This window comes from Pseudogymnoascus verrucosus (genome assembly GCF_001662655.1).
Source record: "Pseudogymnoascus verrucosus strain UAMH 10579 unplaced genomic scaffold scaffold_24, whole genome shotgun sequence".
Classification (NCBI taxonomy): domain Eukaryota; kingdom Fungi; phylum Ascomycota; class Leotiomycetes; order Thelebolales; family Thelebolaceae; genus Pseudogymnoascus; species Pseudogymnoascus verrucosus.
In genome coordinates this window covers 118370-134315 of record NW_017263675.1, presented here as the reverse complement: position 1 = coordinate 134315, position 15946 = coordinate 118370, and the positions used below count along the sequence as shown (strand labels likewise).

At 51.3% G+C, this 15946-nt stretch overlaps 6 protein-coding genes across 6 annotated transcripts; 3 read left to right on the top strand and 3 right to left on the bottom strand.

Annotated features, from left to right (window-relative positions):
- Positions 1-11: 11 nt before the first annotated feature.
- VE01_05771 (uncharacterized protein) lies at positions 12-1733 on the top strand. The gene is made up of 2 exons (XM_018275231.2): positions 12-412; positions 467-1733. Exons 1-2 carry the CDS (start codon positions 44-46, stop codon positions 1490-1492), a joined length of 1395 nt encoding a protein of 464 aa, XP_018130060.1. The 5' UTR covers positions 12-43; the 3' UTR covers positions 1493-1733.
- Positions 1734-1877: 144 nt separating this feature from the next.
- On the bottom strand, positions 1878-3615 carry MT1 (Sphingolipid C9-methyltransferase 1; the record flags this gene model as incomplete). The annotated part of the gene is made up of 4 exons (XM_018275230.1): positions 1878-2063; positions 2135-2243; positions 2300-3423; positions 3493-3615. The coding sequence occupies 4 exons, from the start codon at positions 3613-3615 to the stop codon at positions 1878-1880; spliced, it is 1542 nt and encodes a 513-aa protein (XP_018130059.1).
- A 435-nt stretch (positions 3616-4050) lies between these two features.
- VE01_05769 (uncharacterized protein) lies at positions 4051-8157 on the bottom strand (the record flags this gene model as incomplete). Its single annotated transcript, XM_018275229.1, has 6 exons — positions 4051-6776; positions 6834-6866; positions 6941-7103; positions 7158-7472; positions 7519-7578; positions 7633-8157. 6 exons carry the CDS (start codon positions 8155-8157, stop codon positions 4051-4053), a joined length of 3822 nt encoding a protein of 1273 aa, XP_018129981.1.
- A 962-nt stretch (positions 8158-9119) lies between these two features.
- On the top strand, positions 9120-10354 carry VE01_05768 (uncharacterized protein). Its single transcript, XM_018275228.2, has 2 exons — positions 9120-9467; positions 9525-10354. Exons 1-2 carry the CDS (start codon positions 9190-9192, stop codon positions 10228-10230), a joined length of 984 nt encoding a protein of 327 aa, XP_018129982.1. The 5' UTR covers positions 9120-9189; the 3' UTR covers positions 10231-10354.
- Positions 10355-11897: 1543 nt separating this feature from the next.
- Positions 11898-13471, top strand: VE01_05767 (uncharacterized protein). Its single transcript, XM_018275227.2, has 3 exons — positions 11898-12253; positions 12299-12580; positions 12636-13471. The coding sequence occupies exons 1-3, from the start codon at positions 12016-12018 to the stop codon at positions 13259-13261; spliced, it is 1146 nt and encodes a 381-aa protein (XP_018129987.1). The 5' UTR covers positions 11898-12015; the 3' UTR covers positions 13262-13471.
- Positions 13315-15717, bottom strand: VE01_05766 (uncharacterized protein). Its single transcript, XM_059463732.1, has 2 exons — positions 14862-15717; positions 13315-14665 (listed from the first exon to the last, which is right to left on the bottom strand). Exons 1-2 carry the CDS (start codon positions 15348-15350, stop codon positions 13478-13480), a joined length of 1677 nt encoding a protein of 558 aa, XP_059319664.1. The 5' UTR covers positions 15351-15717; the 3' UTR covers positions 13315-13477.
- Between the last annotated feature and the right edge of the window lie 229 nt (positions 15718-15946).

The window sequence follows — 15946 nt, the reverse complement described above, 5'->3', positions numbered from 1 at the left end:
GCCCGAGGTACCCGACCGACTGGGCTGACACAAAAATATCCATATGACCGCACAATATAATCCCACATCAACCCCCACAGTCAGCAACCCCCTCGGATGCCAATCTGCAGCACAACCCTCCTCTGTGCTCTCCGCCATCTCCCCCTCTGGATCTATGTCCTCATCACTGCCGTCGCCAGCGCGCTCATCACCCTCGTCATCCGGCGCGTCGCCCCAACCGCAGCGCAAGATGTCAGCCTCCCGCCTCCCATTGAGAAGCATCACCGCCGTCCTGGCAGCCGCGCTCTCCGTCGGCGCGTGGAAGAGTAGGCCATTCGTCACGAAGTTCCTCACCGGGCCAGGAAACTACTCCCGCATCCTCGCCCTAGTCGTCGTGCTCGCAAACTACAAAAACTTCCCCTTCGTGTGGCATGTTCGTCAACCCCCCCCCTCTCTCCCACGCACCTCACTAACCCACCCCATCTAGATACGCGTCTGGCATGGCATCCTAAGCCACATGCAAGCCCCCCCCCTCGACCCCACCACCTCCGGCCTCACAACCCCCCACCACCTCCCCGCCCTCTTCCAACCCTGCATCACCCCCTCCCAATCCCCCGCCTCAGAATGCGACTACAACCTCCACAAATCAAACAGCACCTACTTCTCCGACCTGGACGTCACGCGCTCCCACCTCGTCGCCGCCCTCATGCACGTCGCCATCCGCGAACTCCATCGCAAACCCTCCCTCATCATCGGCCCAGACGGCAAGCCCGCGAAGGGACAATGGGGAATCATGCTGGGGGGTGTACATTGCAGCTTTAAGCGCGAGATCAAACCGTATGAGAAATACGAGATGTGGTCCCGTATGCTGGCCTGGGACAGGAAGTGGCTATACGTCGTCACGCATTTCGTGAAGGCGGGCACCGCGCGCCCGGCGGGCTGGACGCTCGATGATCCCAAGGACTGGAATTTCGTCCCGCGCTTCCTGCGCACGAAGCGCCGCGCGAGGAAAGCGCGCGTGGCTGCCCCGCCGCCGGATGTGCCAGAGGGTGCTATCTTCGCGAGCGCGATTAGCAAGTACGTCATGAAAGTTGGCAGGTTGACGGTTCACCCCGAGGCTGTGCTGGATATGTGCGATTTGTTGCCGCCGAAGCCGGGGGGGTGGAACACGATGGATGGGAGGAAGGAGGAGGTTGTGGAGGAGGCGGAGGGGTTGGAGGAGATGGAGATGGGGGAGAGCGTGTTGTCGATTTTGGGGATACCAAATGGGAAGGTGGAGGTGCGGGGGAATGGGAGTGCGAATGGACATGCTGTTAATGGTGTTGCGAATGCTGTTGCGAAGGAGGCGGCGAAGGAGGCGGCGGCGGTGACGGGGTGGGATTGGAAGATGGTGGAGGCGGAGAATGCGAGGGGGATGGAGTATGCGAAGCACCATGCTGCGCTTGATAGCCTGTCGGAGACGTTTACGGGAAACAAGCACCCGGCGCTGGGATACTATACTGATATCTTTTAGAGGGTTGCTTGGTATTATTTATTTATACGGGGGTTTGTTTTGGTATGCAGGGACAGAAGACTGGATGATACGAATAGTTGGCCAGTCGGCCAGGTTGTATGATGAGAATGGGTGTGTACATTATTATCTAGATAGAGTTGGGGGCCCAGAGCTCTTGGTTGCTATTCTGAGAAACAGAATATTAGAAAAGCTAAGTATAGCAGCTATCGTAATAACTAGCCCGAATACACATGTTCAAACACTTAAGCTATACATCCGAGGGCAAACAAGACTGGCCAGTTTACCCCTCTCTATGCATGTCCGGACATCTAATTTGCCAGGGGAGCCTCTTGGCCAGCCGCCTTGCTTCTGGCCAGGTTTGCCTTCCCTGCGCCTGTCTGGACATCTACTTCGCCAGGGTAGCCTTGCCAGCTGCCTTGCTTCTGGCAAGGGCGCCGCTGAGGCCGTCCTGGGAGTGGACGCCGTCAATGCGGTGGCTTGAGTTGAGGTTCTTAACAACAACCATCTGGAAGCAAGTGGCTGAACCTTGGCGCGAAGCAATGGTCGAGTATGCCAGGAATAACTCCCAGATCTAAGATGTGTTAGTCTCTATGTCGACAAAAGAACGGTGTCGACAAAAGAACGGATGCATGCGTGACTTACTCTGAACCACTTCTCGCCGTAGGTAGCCTTGACCTTCTCGGCGTTTCCGAGCCAGTTTCTGTACCACCTCCAGAGGGTACCCGAGTAGTGGACACCAACGGTATCAACGCTGTAGCATCCGAGTTAGCGCATGTCGTCACCTAGTTATTTGGGCGGGTTGCTTACCTCTTGACTTCGAAACCAGCGCTCTCAAGGCAGCCAATGTAGAAGCTGAGTGGAGTCGAGGCATCCGCACCGGGGAAAATGTACTTGTTCAGGAACAAGCCCCAGATAAAGTCCTCGTACTGCCACGACTTTCTCAGGCCAGAGAGCTGGACGTACATAGATCCATCATCCTCAAGCATACCGTAGCATTGGCGGAAGAAGGTGGTGAGACGACGAACACCAACGTGCTCAGCCATCTCAAGCTGGGTGATCTTGTCAAACTTTTGGCTAACAATGTCGCGGTAGTCGCTGCAAAGGATACGGCTCTGCTCCTCAGGGACACCAGCCTGCTTGAGCGCGTCGTTACCCCACTCAGTCTGGTTGCGAGCGATAGTGACACCAGTGACCTTTGCGCCGTAGTTAACACTCGCGAACCTGGCGAGAGTCCCCCAGCCGCAGCCAATGTCGAGCATGGTCTCGCCCTCCTTGAGGCCGATCTTCTCGCACACAATGGCCATCTTGTTATCCTGCATCTCCTCGAGGGTCTCCTCACGGGTTGTGTCCGAGATGACACCGGAGGTGTAGATCATGCGTGGTCCCAGGAACCAGGCGTAGTGGTCGTTACCGCGGTCATAGTTGGGGCGCACCTGCTCGTCGTCCTGGGAGCGGTTGTGCAGAATCACATCCGGCGCGAAGGTGAAGAGGATGTAGCGGAACAGGTCCCAGGTGAAGTTGAACGTTGCCCAGTCGTGGCGGTACTCCATGACGTCGAGGCAGTCACCGTTGAAGTTAACGTCGCCGCTGAAGTATAACTCAAAGAAAGTCTGCATGGGTACCTTGCTGCTGCCGCTGTACCGGGCACGGTCGGCCTCCTTCTTGAAGGTGAGGTAGTGCTCCACTGGACGCCCTGGAAGCTTAACCTTCTCGTTAATCCGCGGGCTGTAGGTGGACATGACCGTCCAGAATGCCAGAAGCAAGGGAACAAAGGTGATGAGGGCGAAGAAGATGGTCGTCTTCAGCCCACCACCAACCTTCCATGCCAGGTATGTGGGCACTCCAAGGAGCACACTGGCGAAGATGATGTTGTTGAATTGCTCATTTCCGGCGCCGTCTGCTGGAAGCGGAGGGTTGTGGATAGCTGGAGACTGCACACGATTGAATTAGCTGAGGGCATCGCCAAAGAGCTAGGTTAGCTAGCAGGCCACACAACATACATTGGTGGTTTTCACGCCACAATCCTCTCCGGTGTCGTGAGACCCGGGTGCGGCCTTGGGCGTCTTAATGAAGTCAATGTCGCTCGTCAGGTGGCTGCCGCCACTTGGTGCTTTGTCCGACATGTTGGGCAGTGGATTGGACGTTGTTTACACAGAAAGTGATGCGTGTTGTCTACAAAACATATGTACTCCGAGTATTTGAACGCCGCCCCGCTCCGCCCCGCCCGCTCGGCCAATGCACGTGCACGGACCATGTTGCTGATGGAGAGCTGTGCTTTCATGAAAGTTATAAAACGACACAGCTCCTTTCCCCCATAGTTTGCCCAACTCCCTTTATTTTCACCTTTTGTCTTTCTCTCTGGATACCCACGATCATACTATGCACTGTCATCAGCACGAAGATGAGGGAAACCGGTGAGCTGAAATTAGAAGAGAGGGATAATAGGTCGATGATGACTAGGCTGCCGGGATTGCCGAGACGTGGATACAGATGGGCCTATATGTGATTATGACTTGATCAGATTTTCAAATACCCTGCTGTCTCATTCAGCTGCCAGATCAGACGTCCTCATTGGCCTTAGCGTTGCTGTTGTCATCATCGTTGACATCATTGCCGTTGTCGTTGTCGTTGGGGGATGCTGTGTCGAGAGAACCCGCCAACGAATGTAAGTCAGTGTCAGAGTCGTACAAGTACGACTTCAATAGTTGCAGCCGCCTTAGTACTTCAACTATAGTTTCCCCAAACTCGGTATTATTAGCCCCGCGCTCGATAAGCAGCTCCACGACCACAGCATTGCATTGCGTCGAGGCTATCCACAAGCCATCAACTTTTGCACCCTTTTCGAGTAGCAACTTCACGACAGATAAATTTCCTCTCGCTGAGGCTATCTGTAGAGCCGTACCATAGCTGCCTTCTCCGTTGACTTGTGCCCCTTTCTCCAGTAGCAATTTTGTAACCATTGTTGCGTTATTTTTATCTTTTAACGCTGCAGCATGTTGTAGTACTGTACCATCTGGTTCCGGATGCTTGTCTAATGAGTTATTGTCGGATAACAACACTTGGGGACTGGAGAGCCATTCCATGAGTTGTTTTCGTCGTGGTGACGCAAAAGATAGGTTACTATTCGCATTTGCACCACTCTCCAGCAACAGCTCAACAGCCCTAGTGTGCGCAATGGTCGATGCGATAGCCTCCTCAATGGCTGTGTGATTACCAGTACCCCGTGCGTTTGCGTTAGCCCCATGACCGAGCAACAGTTTGATAAGAGATACATCCCCCATGGTCGATACTCTCTTGGATTCACCCCAAGGTAATGTTGTAAAAACCTCTTGACTCGTGAGCCACACGGCTGCTATAAGTGCATCGCCAGCCATTCGCGTGTCATTATGGAGATCTACGCCACGACCCAATAGTAGTTTTACGACTTGTTCGTTCCCTTGCATTGCTGCGTGCATAAAAATATCCCCGGCGGTATCCTTAGAATTAGCCCCAACGAGATCTTCAGCATTTAGAAGAACCTCGACCAACTTGCAATGGCCGGAGCTGGCGGCGTATTGCACTGGCTTACTGCCTAAGTGATCTAGATCATTTACCATACACGGATCGGTTTCAAGGATTTGGGCAACAACACTTGCAAGATTTGCTAGAGACGCAATATGTAATAGAGACATGGCCGGGTAGTTGAGTGGATATACCTGTGTCATTACATTGGAAATCATACGATCGAAGAACACTGGATATGGACGAAGTCCTAGGCGTTGAATAAGGTGTTGCTGCGAAACCTCATAGCTATCGGCTCTTTCTGCGTGGAAGATCCAGTACGTTCGGGCGTACTCTTTGAATGGCGGAAACGGCTTACCTTTGTAGTAGACAGCCTCGTATGCATGGAAAACCTTTCCAAATTTAATGTAATTGATACACAACTTGCATAGGCGATCATGACTTTCGCCGATGATGCTATCTGCCGACGATGTGAGCTCGTTTTCTCTCCAAGATGTGGGACTTGGAAGTTGGGCGAGGAGTCTTAGTCCGTCCGACAAGAGGAAATCATTGACGGATTGATGAATGAACTGTACTCTAGAACTATAGATGTCGGATGTAGGAGAAAATGATACTGTATCTGTATATTTATCGTGCTTACGATGTATGGTCTCCACCAAGCCACCGGACATGCTGGTGATCAATGTATCCACGTCCTCGTCACTCTCCACGAAGTCTTTCAAATTGCTAGAGGATTCCTGTCGCTCATCGATACAAAAGCCTGCTGCCATAGCAAACCGTATATCTCCGACAGTGAGAGGGGTCTTTGCTAGGCAGACCCATTGCATTAGAAGCAAAGTTTTCGGCCGATATTGGAACTCTATGGCCTTTGTGAGAATATGCTCATAAACTTCATGTAACCCTCGAGGCACTTTATCGAGTTCCTTCATAATATAAGCCAAAGATTGTCCGTCTCGGCGAAGTTTAATTATGAGCGGAACAACAAGGCTTGCCCATTGGAACGTATTTTGGGACCGCTCCACAACAACCATTTGAAGTTTCTTGAACTCTCCCTGCGCTGACATCGCCATGCCGTGACTTTGAATCTCGGAGCCAAACTTTTGCTCCACGTATGTCTGGATATCTCCGCCGTTTTCTTTCTCAACATAGACTTTTAAGCTGACATTAGGTGCTATAACTGGGTATTTCCGACACGAAATGCAGATTCTTGCGTTGCAATGTCCGGCCCTCAGTTTCGCATTTAATTCGTGAAAGTATGATGCAAGCTCAATTCCATCGGAGCCAGCCTCGTCTAATGCATCGACAAACAAAGTAATGTTCTTTAATTGAGCAGCAGAAACAATGACCTCGGAGAAGAGGCGTTCACATTCTTTAGGATGCCACTCCCACCCAGCCCCAGCATTGCCGAATCTGTCCTTCTCTTTAAAGATCATTTGTATTTTCGGTCGAATAAAATGAACTTGGTCATAGAGTTGATGCAACAGAGTGCGAAACATGCCGACACGCGTTTTTTGTAATATGGATCCCCGGCTGTGGAAGAAGTAATCAAGAACCACTTCTCTACTCAGGGATATGTTTTTCTGGAATTCCTCGTAAATAAACGACACCAAGGTTGACTTTCCTGAACCGGGACTGCCTTGTATCCAGAGAAGTTCACACTTTTTGTCCAACCATTCTGCATAAACCGGATGTTTAAGAATCCATGCACATGTATTTTGGTAGGCCTGGTCTGCTTCTTGTCGACGGTAGTTGATTTCCTGGAAGGACAGTGATCGGAGGCAAGCTTACTGTCGGTTAGCCTGCACTGTTAATATATACATTATGATTTGGAAATACGCACCGAGATCTTCTGACGAAATCGGCACATTTTCGGCTGCGTGAGTGTAAGCGTATGCAAACTGAATTGCACTCCATACTCCATGTTAAATGAGATTGAAGGAGGCCAACCTTCATTAATAACACTAACCCACTCCCGGAGAACTCCCAAAACGGTTTTGTAACCATTACTATCTCTCCTAGGGAATCGGCATATAGTCCTGTGATCACAGCCAGGCATGGGTATAATCCTCTCTCTAGCGACATCCATAATCCCAGAGATTTTATCAACAATCTAGGTGGAAAGTCAGAATCAGCGAGGATATTGATCTTCGAGGCAAGAACTTACTAGCTTGTTTACGGGCGGCGTCGTCTTTAGCTCATAAAAAGATGCTATCTTCATATTCTCCGTTTGGTCTCTAAAATTCGTAGAAATGTCTTTCAGGCCCATGGAGTCCTTCTCGAGAGACTTTATGAGATCCGACCTCATGGATCCGACGTATCTTCCCACCCCCGACAATACTACATTAGCTATGTTTGCCAAAACCAATGGGAGTTCAGTTTGCGAAGAGCCACGGTGCGGCGTGGAGAGGAACGCGATTCCCACCACTGATTTCCTTGTATTATCATACAACAAATCCTCATTTTTAGCAATAATGAGTGCCTAATTACCTGTGAGTACAAGGCTATAGAGGAACGATCAAGCTTACTTTTTTAACCACAATTCCGCCCATACTATGGCAGATAAATATAATCCGGCGAGCCTGGTCCTACCATGCGTTAGTGACCTCTACCCCGACAGACCAAGTATAAGTGTAACAAACCTTCTTGCTCACTCTCTCCGCTTTCAAAGCTTCCAATAAACTCCTCGCGAATGCCTCGATATCTCCCGTGCCGAGCGTGAATTTTACCTCGGAGGCGTATCCATACGTAAAAACCCGCGCACCAGGGAAATCATTTACTAGATCCTCGAGCCAAAAGAAGTTGTTGTCTTCATCAGTCCAGGTTTTGTCGGCAGTCCCATTTAGCCCATGGACCGCAACTATGTCTATATGATTAGTGTCTAGGCTCGAATCCTCAGAGAGACTGCTGGCAGTTGGGGCTGCGAGACGAAACAGGCCGTATTTCTCGCGAGCTATGCCATAGGGATCAGATAGGGCTGAAATGGAGCGAATCCCTTCAGATTTCAGTGCATTGGCCAGTGGCTCTATAGCTTGGGTTGCATTGACGGAGGGCTCTGTGACTTGCGGTACACCTGTGAAGGACCCCACAGGAGCATTCTGCCCAGGCGCAGATGAACGGGACCGAACTCGGTTCTTGACGCTGTCAAGCCAGGATTTCTTAGTCATATTGTTCGTCTAACACGCCCACAGCGGAGCGGCGATGTCGAGCAGTAGGGCGCGGCTTCGACAGTCTCGTCTTCGGCTTCAAGAATGGCCGTACTATAAGTTTTTCGACGACGAGGCCGTGAGTATCACCAGGGGACTAGCAAACAAACTTCCCAACTGCGCACAACACCGCATGTAAAGCGCTTCCGACCCAGAAAGCGAAATCGCACCGCCATGTTGTACAAGCGCCGCAAGGCTGTGGCGGCTACCTTGGCTATGCAACCCTACCCAACCATCACATCGCCCATCACCCATGGTTCCAACTCGATGCAAAAGAACCACATATATGAGGCTGCGAGTTCTGTGCTCGTATTGTATTGGGGGAATCTCCGCGGCGAGTATCTTCGCCTCCCAGAAGCTGCAGAATAGGTCAGTATTTACCGCTAGACAATACTCAACTAGGCATAAGCCGCAGGAGAGAAAATTACGTCAAAACATTGCATTTGAACACGCTTGAAAGACAGTTCCCTTTAACTTACTTGTTGCATAGCTATTAGAATATTGCAAACATTGTATTCGGCGTTGACTGCACCATGGTACATTTCTATTGTATAGTACGTACCGAAATAGTTCATCGTTATTATCGGTTTATCATCTGCCGGAGATGGCGGGGAAGATTATGACCATAATCGCTAGGGTCTGTCATTGAAACACAAACCCCACCCCCTTCTCCATTATAAATCTCTAGGTACAGCGCGATGCTGATTTAGGTAACATCTCACGCGACATAGATTACGATATGTCCACTCATATTCCAATATTGCGACTCGTATTCCAAAGTGTAACCTGGGCATTTATATAACTGTGGGGTAATTTGTAAGTAGCTTGCTACAGTAGGTCTAGATTGATACGCGATGATGTAACAGAGCGTGGACTGTCATCCCACAGAGATATATATACGTACGATTATCACCCCATATATTCTCTATATTTTAACATTGATAATTTGATCCGTTCTAGGTAAGCTCTGATCGTCGTTGCTTCATAACCATCATGACTACTTCATTTACAACGCTCCCGATTGTTTCACTGTCGGCTCTATCCGACCCGCAGTCCGACCCAGAGGCTCTCTCTGCGCTTTCGTCAAAGCTCAACGATGTCTTCTCCACCACTGGATTTGCATATCTCGTGGATCTTCCCCTAACATACACCCACAAAGATGTATTTAGTCTCTGCAATTCGTTTTTCGGGTCAAAGGGCCTTACAGCGGATGAAAAGATAAGACTTGCAAAGAAAACATTTGTTAAGTCTAATACAAATACATATAGGGGGTAAGTTTATCCAAGGCCTATCAAGTTGGTGTGAACAGTATGGCTAACACGTCTCAGATACTTCCCGCCCCAAGTAGGCAGCGATAACCTAAAGGAAGGCTTTGAGATCGGTTCTCCAACCTCAACTGTATCACTATCGAAGCGACCCACCAAGTTCAATCTAACCGAACCCAATGTCTGGCCAACTGGCCATCAAGAGTTCCAGCATCGTGCTGAGACCCTCTACGAAGAACTTCAGAGCATGTCTGCACGTCTTCTTACCGTTCTAGCAGGCTCGTTGGGACAAGTGCCCGAGTACTTTGATTCTTACCTGAAAGACTCCCTTAGCACTCTTAGATTACTGCACTATCCTCCTCTTCCAAAGGAGAAGAAGGAACAAGAGCTCATTTGCACCCCCCACACCGATTCTGGGATTTTAACCATCCTTCACCAGGATTCCACTGGTGGGTTGGAAGTTCTTAACTCGGATGGCGAGTGGATCGCTGCTCCCTATATTCCAGGAAGCGTTGTCGTCAACATCGGCGACTTGATGGCCAAGGTCAGCGGTGGAAGGTGGGTTGCAACGATGCATAGGGTAAGAGCCACTAATGCTGGAGGGGAGAGAAAAGGGAGATATTCGGTGCCGTACTTCTTTGAGCCCGGCATGGACTGTGTAATTAAGGCGGTGGGACAGGAGGATGGCGTCGTATACGGCGACCATGTTTTGGAGAAGATGAAAGGATGGGTAGAATTCCAAGACGTAGATGGGGAAGAAGAGGCTTAGATTAACTAGCCGGATGCAAAGCATTTTAAATATTCGCAGTAGTTAGAAACTCTCCTCATTGCTACTTGACATCGCCTAAGTGGGGGTAGCCTAATTACAGTAATCACTGCGACCACGTCCAGCATCGACACACCCGTTGCCACAGTGTGAAATCCACTGAATAACATCATTGTCGCCTCCCACACAGTGGAAGAGATCCCCTAGGCCGTTGCCATTGGATGGGTCAATTATATCAGCGTGAAACGTCTCAAACCGACGTCGAGTGAGGCATATTCTCAGACCGAAGCGTTCCCCGACCCATGCCTGTGGTACGGCTGCTGCATTTCCTATGGATTGTGCTATAAACCAAATCACATCCTACTTGGCCAATAAATGATTTGGAGTTCCTGAAAGGAAAGTTTTCGATGCTATCTATTCGCCGAATAGTAGAGCCGAATTCCCCTTCAAAAATGTAAGTTATTGGGGATCTGTAGATGTGCTGTCTAACCCGTAGCTTAGTGAGGGGTCGCGAATCTTGATCAACAGGGGTAAACCAGATCAGGGATCTGGTTGTTCCTGCGCTAGTGATTGTGGATTCTTGGCGCCGTTTTTTCACACCTTATTTCACAAGCCGGCAGTAAGAAATTCTTAACACTGATCCACCCGTGAGCAATTGAGTATATGCAACCGCTTTGGGGTTCTAAACACCGACTTGGCGTAAGCTGCTTTAGTTTGCGGCTGAGAGGTAATTAGGGTAGAAAGAGCGGCATAAATCCCTGAGAAGAGACAATTCTGCCCTGAGCCACCATGGGAAGAAACTGGAAACTAGGAGGCAACACCCCCGCCTGCCAAGAAAAAGACACGCGGCATGCTTTTCTCCTTTCCATGCCTCCAATAATCACCTGTGGTCACGATTTATGTGTGTAGTCACATGTTTTCCTCGTTTTCTTTTCGATAATAAGCTTTGACTATCTTATTGCTCGGTGTGCTTATTTCTTCAAGCTTCACCGTTTTGAGACTACTGAAACTAGCCTACTACCAAAACATCACGCTCAACTTCATGCGATGGAAGGGTGTAGCCTCACTTCGTCTGATATGTGGCTGAGCAGAGGCAATGCTTAGTTCTTCGTGAGTCTGTGGTCATGTGTGATATTTCTTGTTTTCTCGTGATGTAAATAATTATGGGCCGACCACGACTCCCAGCGCCTCGCTCTAGCAACATTTTACCCCAGCAATGACGCTGGTAAGTGGAAGATGCCGCGTTGACATGAAGTCGCCGGTGGGCTTTATCACTCGCTATTCCCTAACTAGGACATAGTAGCAAGGCACTTGAGTAGGGTCCCGCGGTAGTTCTGGAATAACTGTGGCTTAGCCGGGGTTTTACCGTAAACCTAGCCAACATAGCCCGAGGCCAGCCCCTTAGAAGTCAGGACGCGCGTTCTAAAACACAAAGGCATATTAAGATTATGTGGACCCTATAGAGCTAGAACTTCCTGCTTTCTATTCCATGGCGTTTAATTGGCTGTAATGATGTTTATAGTTACAGCGATTGAACTTTTAAAATGGGGTTGGGATGGCATAGCAATATAGCGCCGGGGACGATATCTATCTCCAGCATCATGGCCACGCCTCCATCTAAAATTAGTGGCCATGGTGTACGTGGACTCGATGAGAATCATCATGTAGAGGAGATTTGGTAAGTGTATATATGATCTCAATGATCTTCTAGATTTCCCTATTCTCATTCCACCCTCATCACATCCTCTTCACTCACTCCATCGATCCTACAAACTCTCACTTCCAACCATGCATTTCTTCAGCACTCTCGTAGTTGCATCAGCCTTCGTGGCCAGCGGCGTCCTCGCTCACCCCGGCCATGATACCCGCCATGAAATCGAGGAGCGCGCTGCATTCATGAAGAACAGCAAGCGTGATCTCAGCCATTGTGCTGCTAAGATGAAGGCTCGCGGCCTCGAGGCTCGCGCCATTCAAAGACGCGCTGCCATTGCGAAGAGCACCCGCGAGAAGAGGGGCCTTTCAACCAGTGAGTACAGAACCACTCCCTTTTACTTCGCTGACAATAATATAGGCGCCCCTTACCTCCGCGCAAGAGATGCCGCTTCAGTTCTGAACACAACCCATCTTTCTAGCGTCAACTACACCCCTCTCACCCCGGAGACCACCCTTTTCTCCAGCATCAACTCCTGCATCCTCAGCCCCGAGGTGACTCAAGGCCCATACTACGCCAGCGGGGAGTACATCCGCCGCAACCTGATCGAAGACCAGGAGGGCGTCGAGATGATCATCGACCTCCAAGTCATCGACATGGCCACCTGCGAGCCCGTCGTTAACAGCATGATTGATTTCTGGCGTACGTCCCTTCCCCCCCCAAACCACCCGCTCCCCCAATCTAACACCCCCGCCAGACTGCAACGCCACCGGCGTCTACTCCGGCGTCGTCGCCTCCGGCAACGGCGACATCACTGACACCTCCAACCTCAACGCCACCTTCCTCCGCGGCCTCCAACCCACCCAATACGACGGCGTCGCGCAATTCACCACCGTCTTCCCGGGCCACTACACCGGCCGCGCCCCGCACATCCACGTCCTCGCCCACTTCAACGGCTCCATCCTCAGCAACAGCACCTACGGCGGCGGAACCGCCTCGCACGTAGGCCAGATCTTCTTCGATCAGGACTTGATCTCCCAGGTTGATACTGTGTCGCCGTATAGCGAGAACACGCAGCCGCTGACTACGAATGCCGAGGACTCTATCTTTTCGGAGGAGGCGGCGACGTCGGATCCTGTGGTGGAGTATTCGTTGATTGGTGACACTATTGCGGATGGTATCTTTGCTTGGGTTTCGTTTGGGGTGGATCTTACCCAGCAGTTTACCGTTACGCCTGCATCGACGCTGACGGAGAATGGTGGCGTGGCGAACGCTAATTCCGGTATGGGTGGTGGTGGACCGGGTGGAAACTCGACTGGTGGTGCTCCTCCATCCGGCGCTATCCCATCTGGTGTTGCACCCTCTGGCGTGGCTCGCGTTTAAGAGGTTTACACTCGGTTCAACGGTCCAGAGTTTGCTTGAGGTAGACCCGTCGGCCTGTATGTAGATAGTCCTTTATATTTCTTCCTATATTATATTAGATATGCAGTCTCTATATATATGCTCGCAACAACATCATCTAACTTGTGGTATCCCAAACTCCAATCTATGCTGTGCGCCAAAAAAATCCAAAAAATCTGCCCACAACCAACTCACACCTCACACCTTCTCATCACCCACCACCGCTGCGCCTGTCACACCACCTGCCTCCTCTCTTCCCTCCCCCTCTACCTCCACCTCCGCTTCCGCCTTCTCCCTCCTCGCAGCCCTCCTCTTCTCATCAACCGCATCCCTCCACCCCCTCCCCCACTTCACAGTCGCCGCAGCCGCCAGTGCAGCAACAATCATAAACCCCGCACTGATCGTCGAAAACCACCCAACCCCAATACTCTCCACAGCCGGCAACACCACCGCCGTACCCATGGCCCCAAACAGATATCTAACCATGTAATTCCCCGCAATAACCTCCGCACCAAGCTCTGGCAGAACGTCAAGGCAGTACGTATTCAGACTTGGGAAACAGAACAGCTGCGCTACACCCTGCACGAATAGACAGATCACAGGCACGGGTATCCCTCCGACGGACTGGTCGACGCTCCATCCGTAGATTAACACCGAAGCTGGGATCGCAATGCCGAGAAACGGTATCCCGCTCCGCAGCCGATCTTCAGGAACACGCTCCCCGCGAATCTCAATCCACTTCTTCGTCGTGTGATCGGCCCAGCGCCCGCCCATGAACGTTCCCGCGAGGTAACCTGCTCCGGGTGCCAGATAGAACAGACCGGCTTGCATAGGGCTTGTGAGCCCAAAGCGCGGGTTTAGCACGTAGCGGATAGGCGTGAGAAGACTGTACATGTTCCACACGAGACTGCTGCTACAGAGCGAGATGAGAGTGAGGGGAGGGTACTTGAACAGCGCAATAACACGCCATGGGTTCGTGAGTTGCGCGAGCACCGAAGCCTGCTTGCGCAATGGGAGGCCGGCGAGAAGGTGCGTTTTGGTTTGGTGTATGGTCTCGGGGAGGAGGAAGTAGGCGAGGACTGTGCCAACGGCTGCGAGTCCGGTTTGCAGGTAGAAGATTACGCGCCAGGAGGTATAGGTAACGATGATGCCGCCAATAAAGGGGCCAAGGGCGGGGCCGATTAGAGTTCCGGAGAGGAACCAGCCCATGGCTGTGGCGCGCTCGGTGGGGCGGTAGATATCACCTAGGACGGCGGCACCGACGATGAGGAAGGAGGTCCCTTCGAAGGCGGTAAGGATACGGAAGATGAAAAAGGAGGCGAGGTTGGGAGAGAGTGCGGTGCCGAGGGAGCAGCAGGCGAAGAGGAATGCGGTGGAAATGCAGACCTGGGGTTGTTAGTATTTGTTCTGAAGGGATGTTGAGGGATAGGGGGAAGGACAGGGGTAGGTCCAAAGGCTGCCTACGGTCCTACGGTCACTTGACGAATGGGTTCCAATAAACAGCTTTTATTCTCGGCAGCCCTTGACCTTCCTTCACCCAAAGCCCAACCCAGGGTATCAACGAAAGAAAAACAAAACCTACCCATCTCCTCCCAAAAATCTGACTCGCCGGCCCCCAGAAACACGGAGAAATCCCCATAAACAACATATACAGTGCACTACTGATATTAATCACAGTCCCCGTCGTGTTATACTCGGACGCCACCTCAGGGATAGCAGACAGAATCGTCGTGCTCCCCATCGGCGACAGGAAGCTGCAGTACGAGACCAGCGCCACGATGATGTGCTTCCGGTAAGGGGTAAGCCGGTCATAGATAGCATCATCGATGGCGGGATGCGAGATGTACGCCGCGAGAGGCGCATCATGCGAATGAGAGAGGCATGTTGCTAAGGCGGGAGCAGCGGGGCCAGCGGTGGTGCGGATGGTGGGGGCGGAGCTGGAGGATGTGGATGGCGGATGAGGCACAGATTCTGGGGTATGAGGGCGCTTGCTGGCGTCTGGGGCGTCTGTGGAGGAGGAGGATCCTTGGGAGCTCGCGGGGAGCGGGGGGACGGGCGTTGTCGTCGACATTGTATGGGCGTGTGCTATGTGGTGACAGTTGGGTTGGGGTTCATGGTATGCAGTAGAGCGAGGGACAGGACGTTCTTTGCAGTCTCCTTGTCATTAAATCTGCACGTCTTGAAGGAAAATATTTGCCACCGAGAGCAGAGATTGTGGTGTGGCGATCGACTGAGAATAGACGCAGCTAGTAGGCACTATTTCCGTCTCAACTATAGCAGTTTGCGTGCTGGGCAATGATAAAAAGCAGGAAAAAAGAGAAGGAGAGCGGCACAGGGAGATATTAAAGCAAAGAAATGACTCTTACCTACCTTCCCCATGCATTACCCATAAACCCACAGCCGTAATCCCTGGGGCCGAACATCGGGCCAAGGCCGCGATAAGGCATTGGGATGGGCTGGAAGTGGTTGAGGGGAATGGAGTGTGGAGAAAAGATTCTGGAAGCTAACCCACCGTCCGGCACTTAGTCCCAGTTTCTTCTACCCCACCACCGCAAACAATGGTGCTTTTTATAAGCGTAGGATTCCCCATCTTCAGGTCTCTGACATACCCATCTCCTTATAATTCTTCATCCTCATCTTTTCATTCCCTCCTCCCCGTCACCGCCA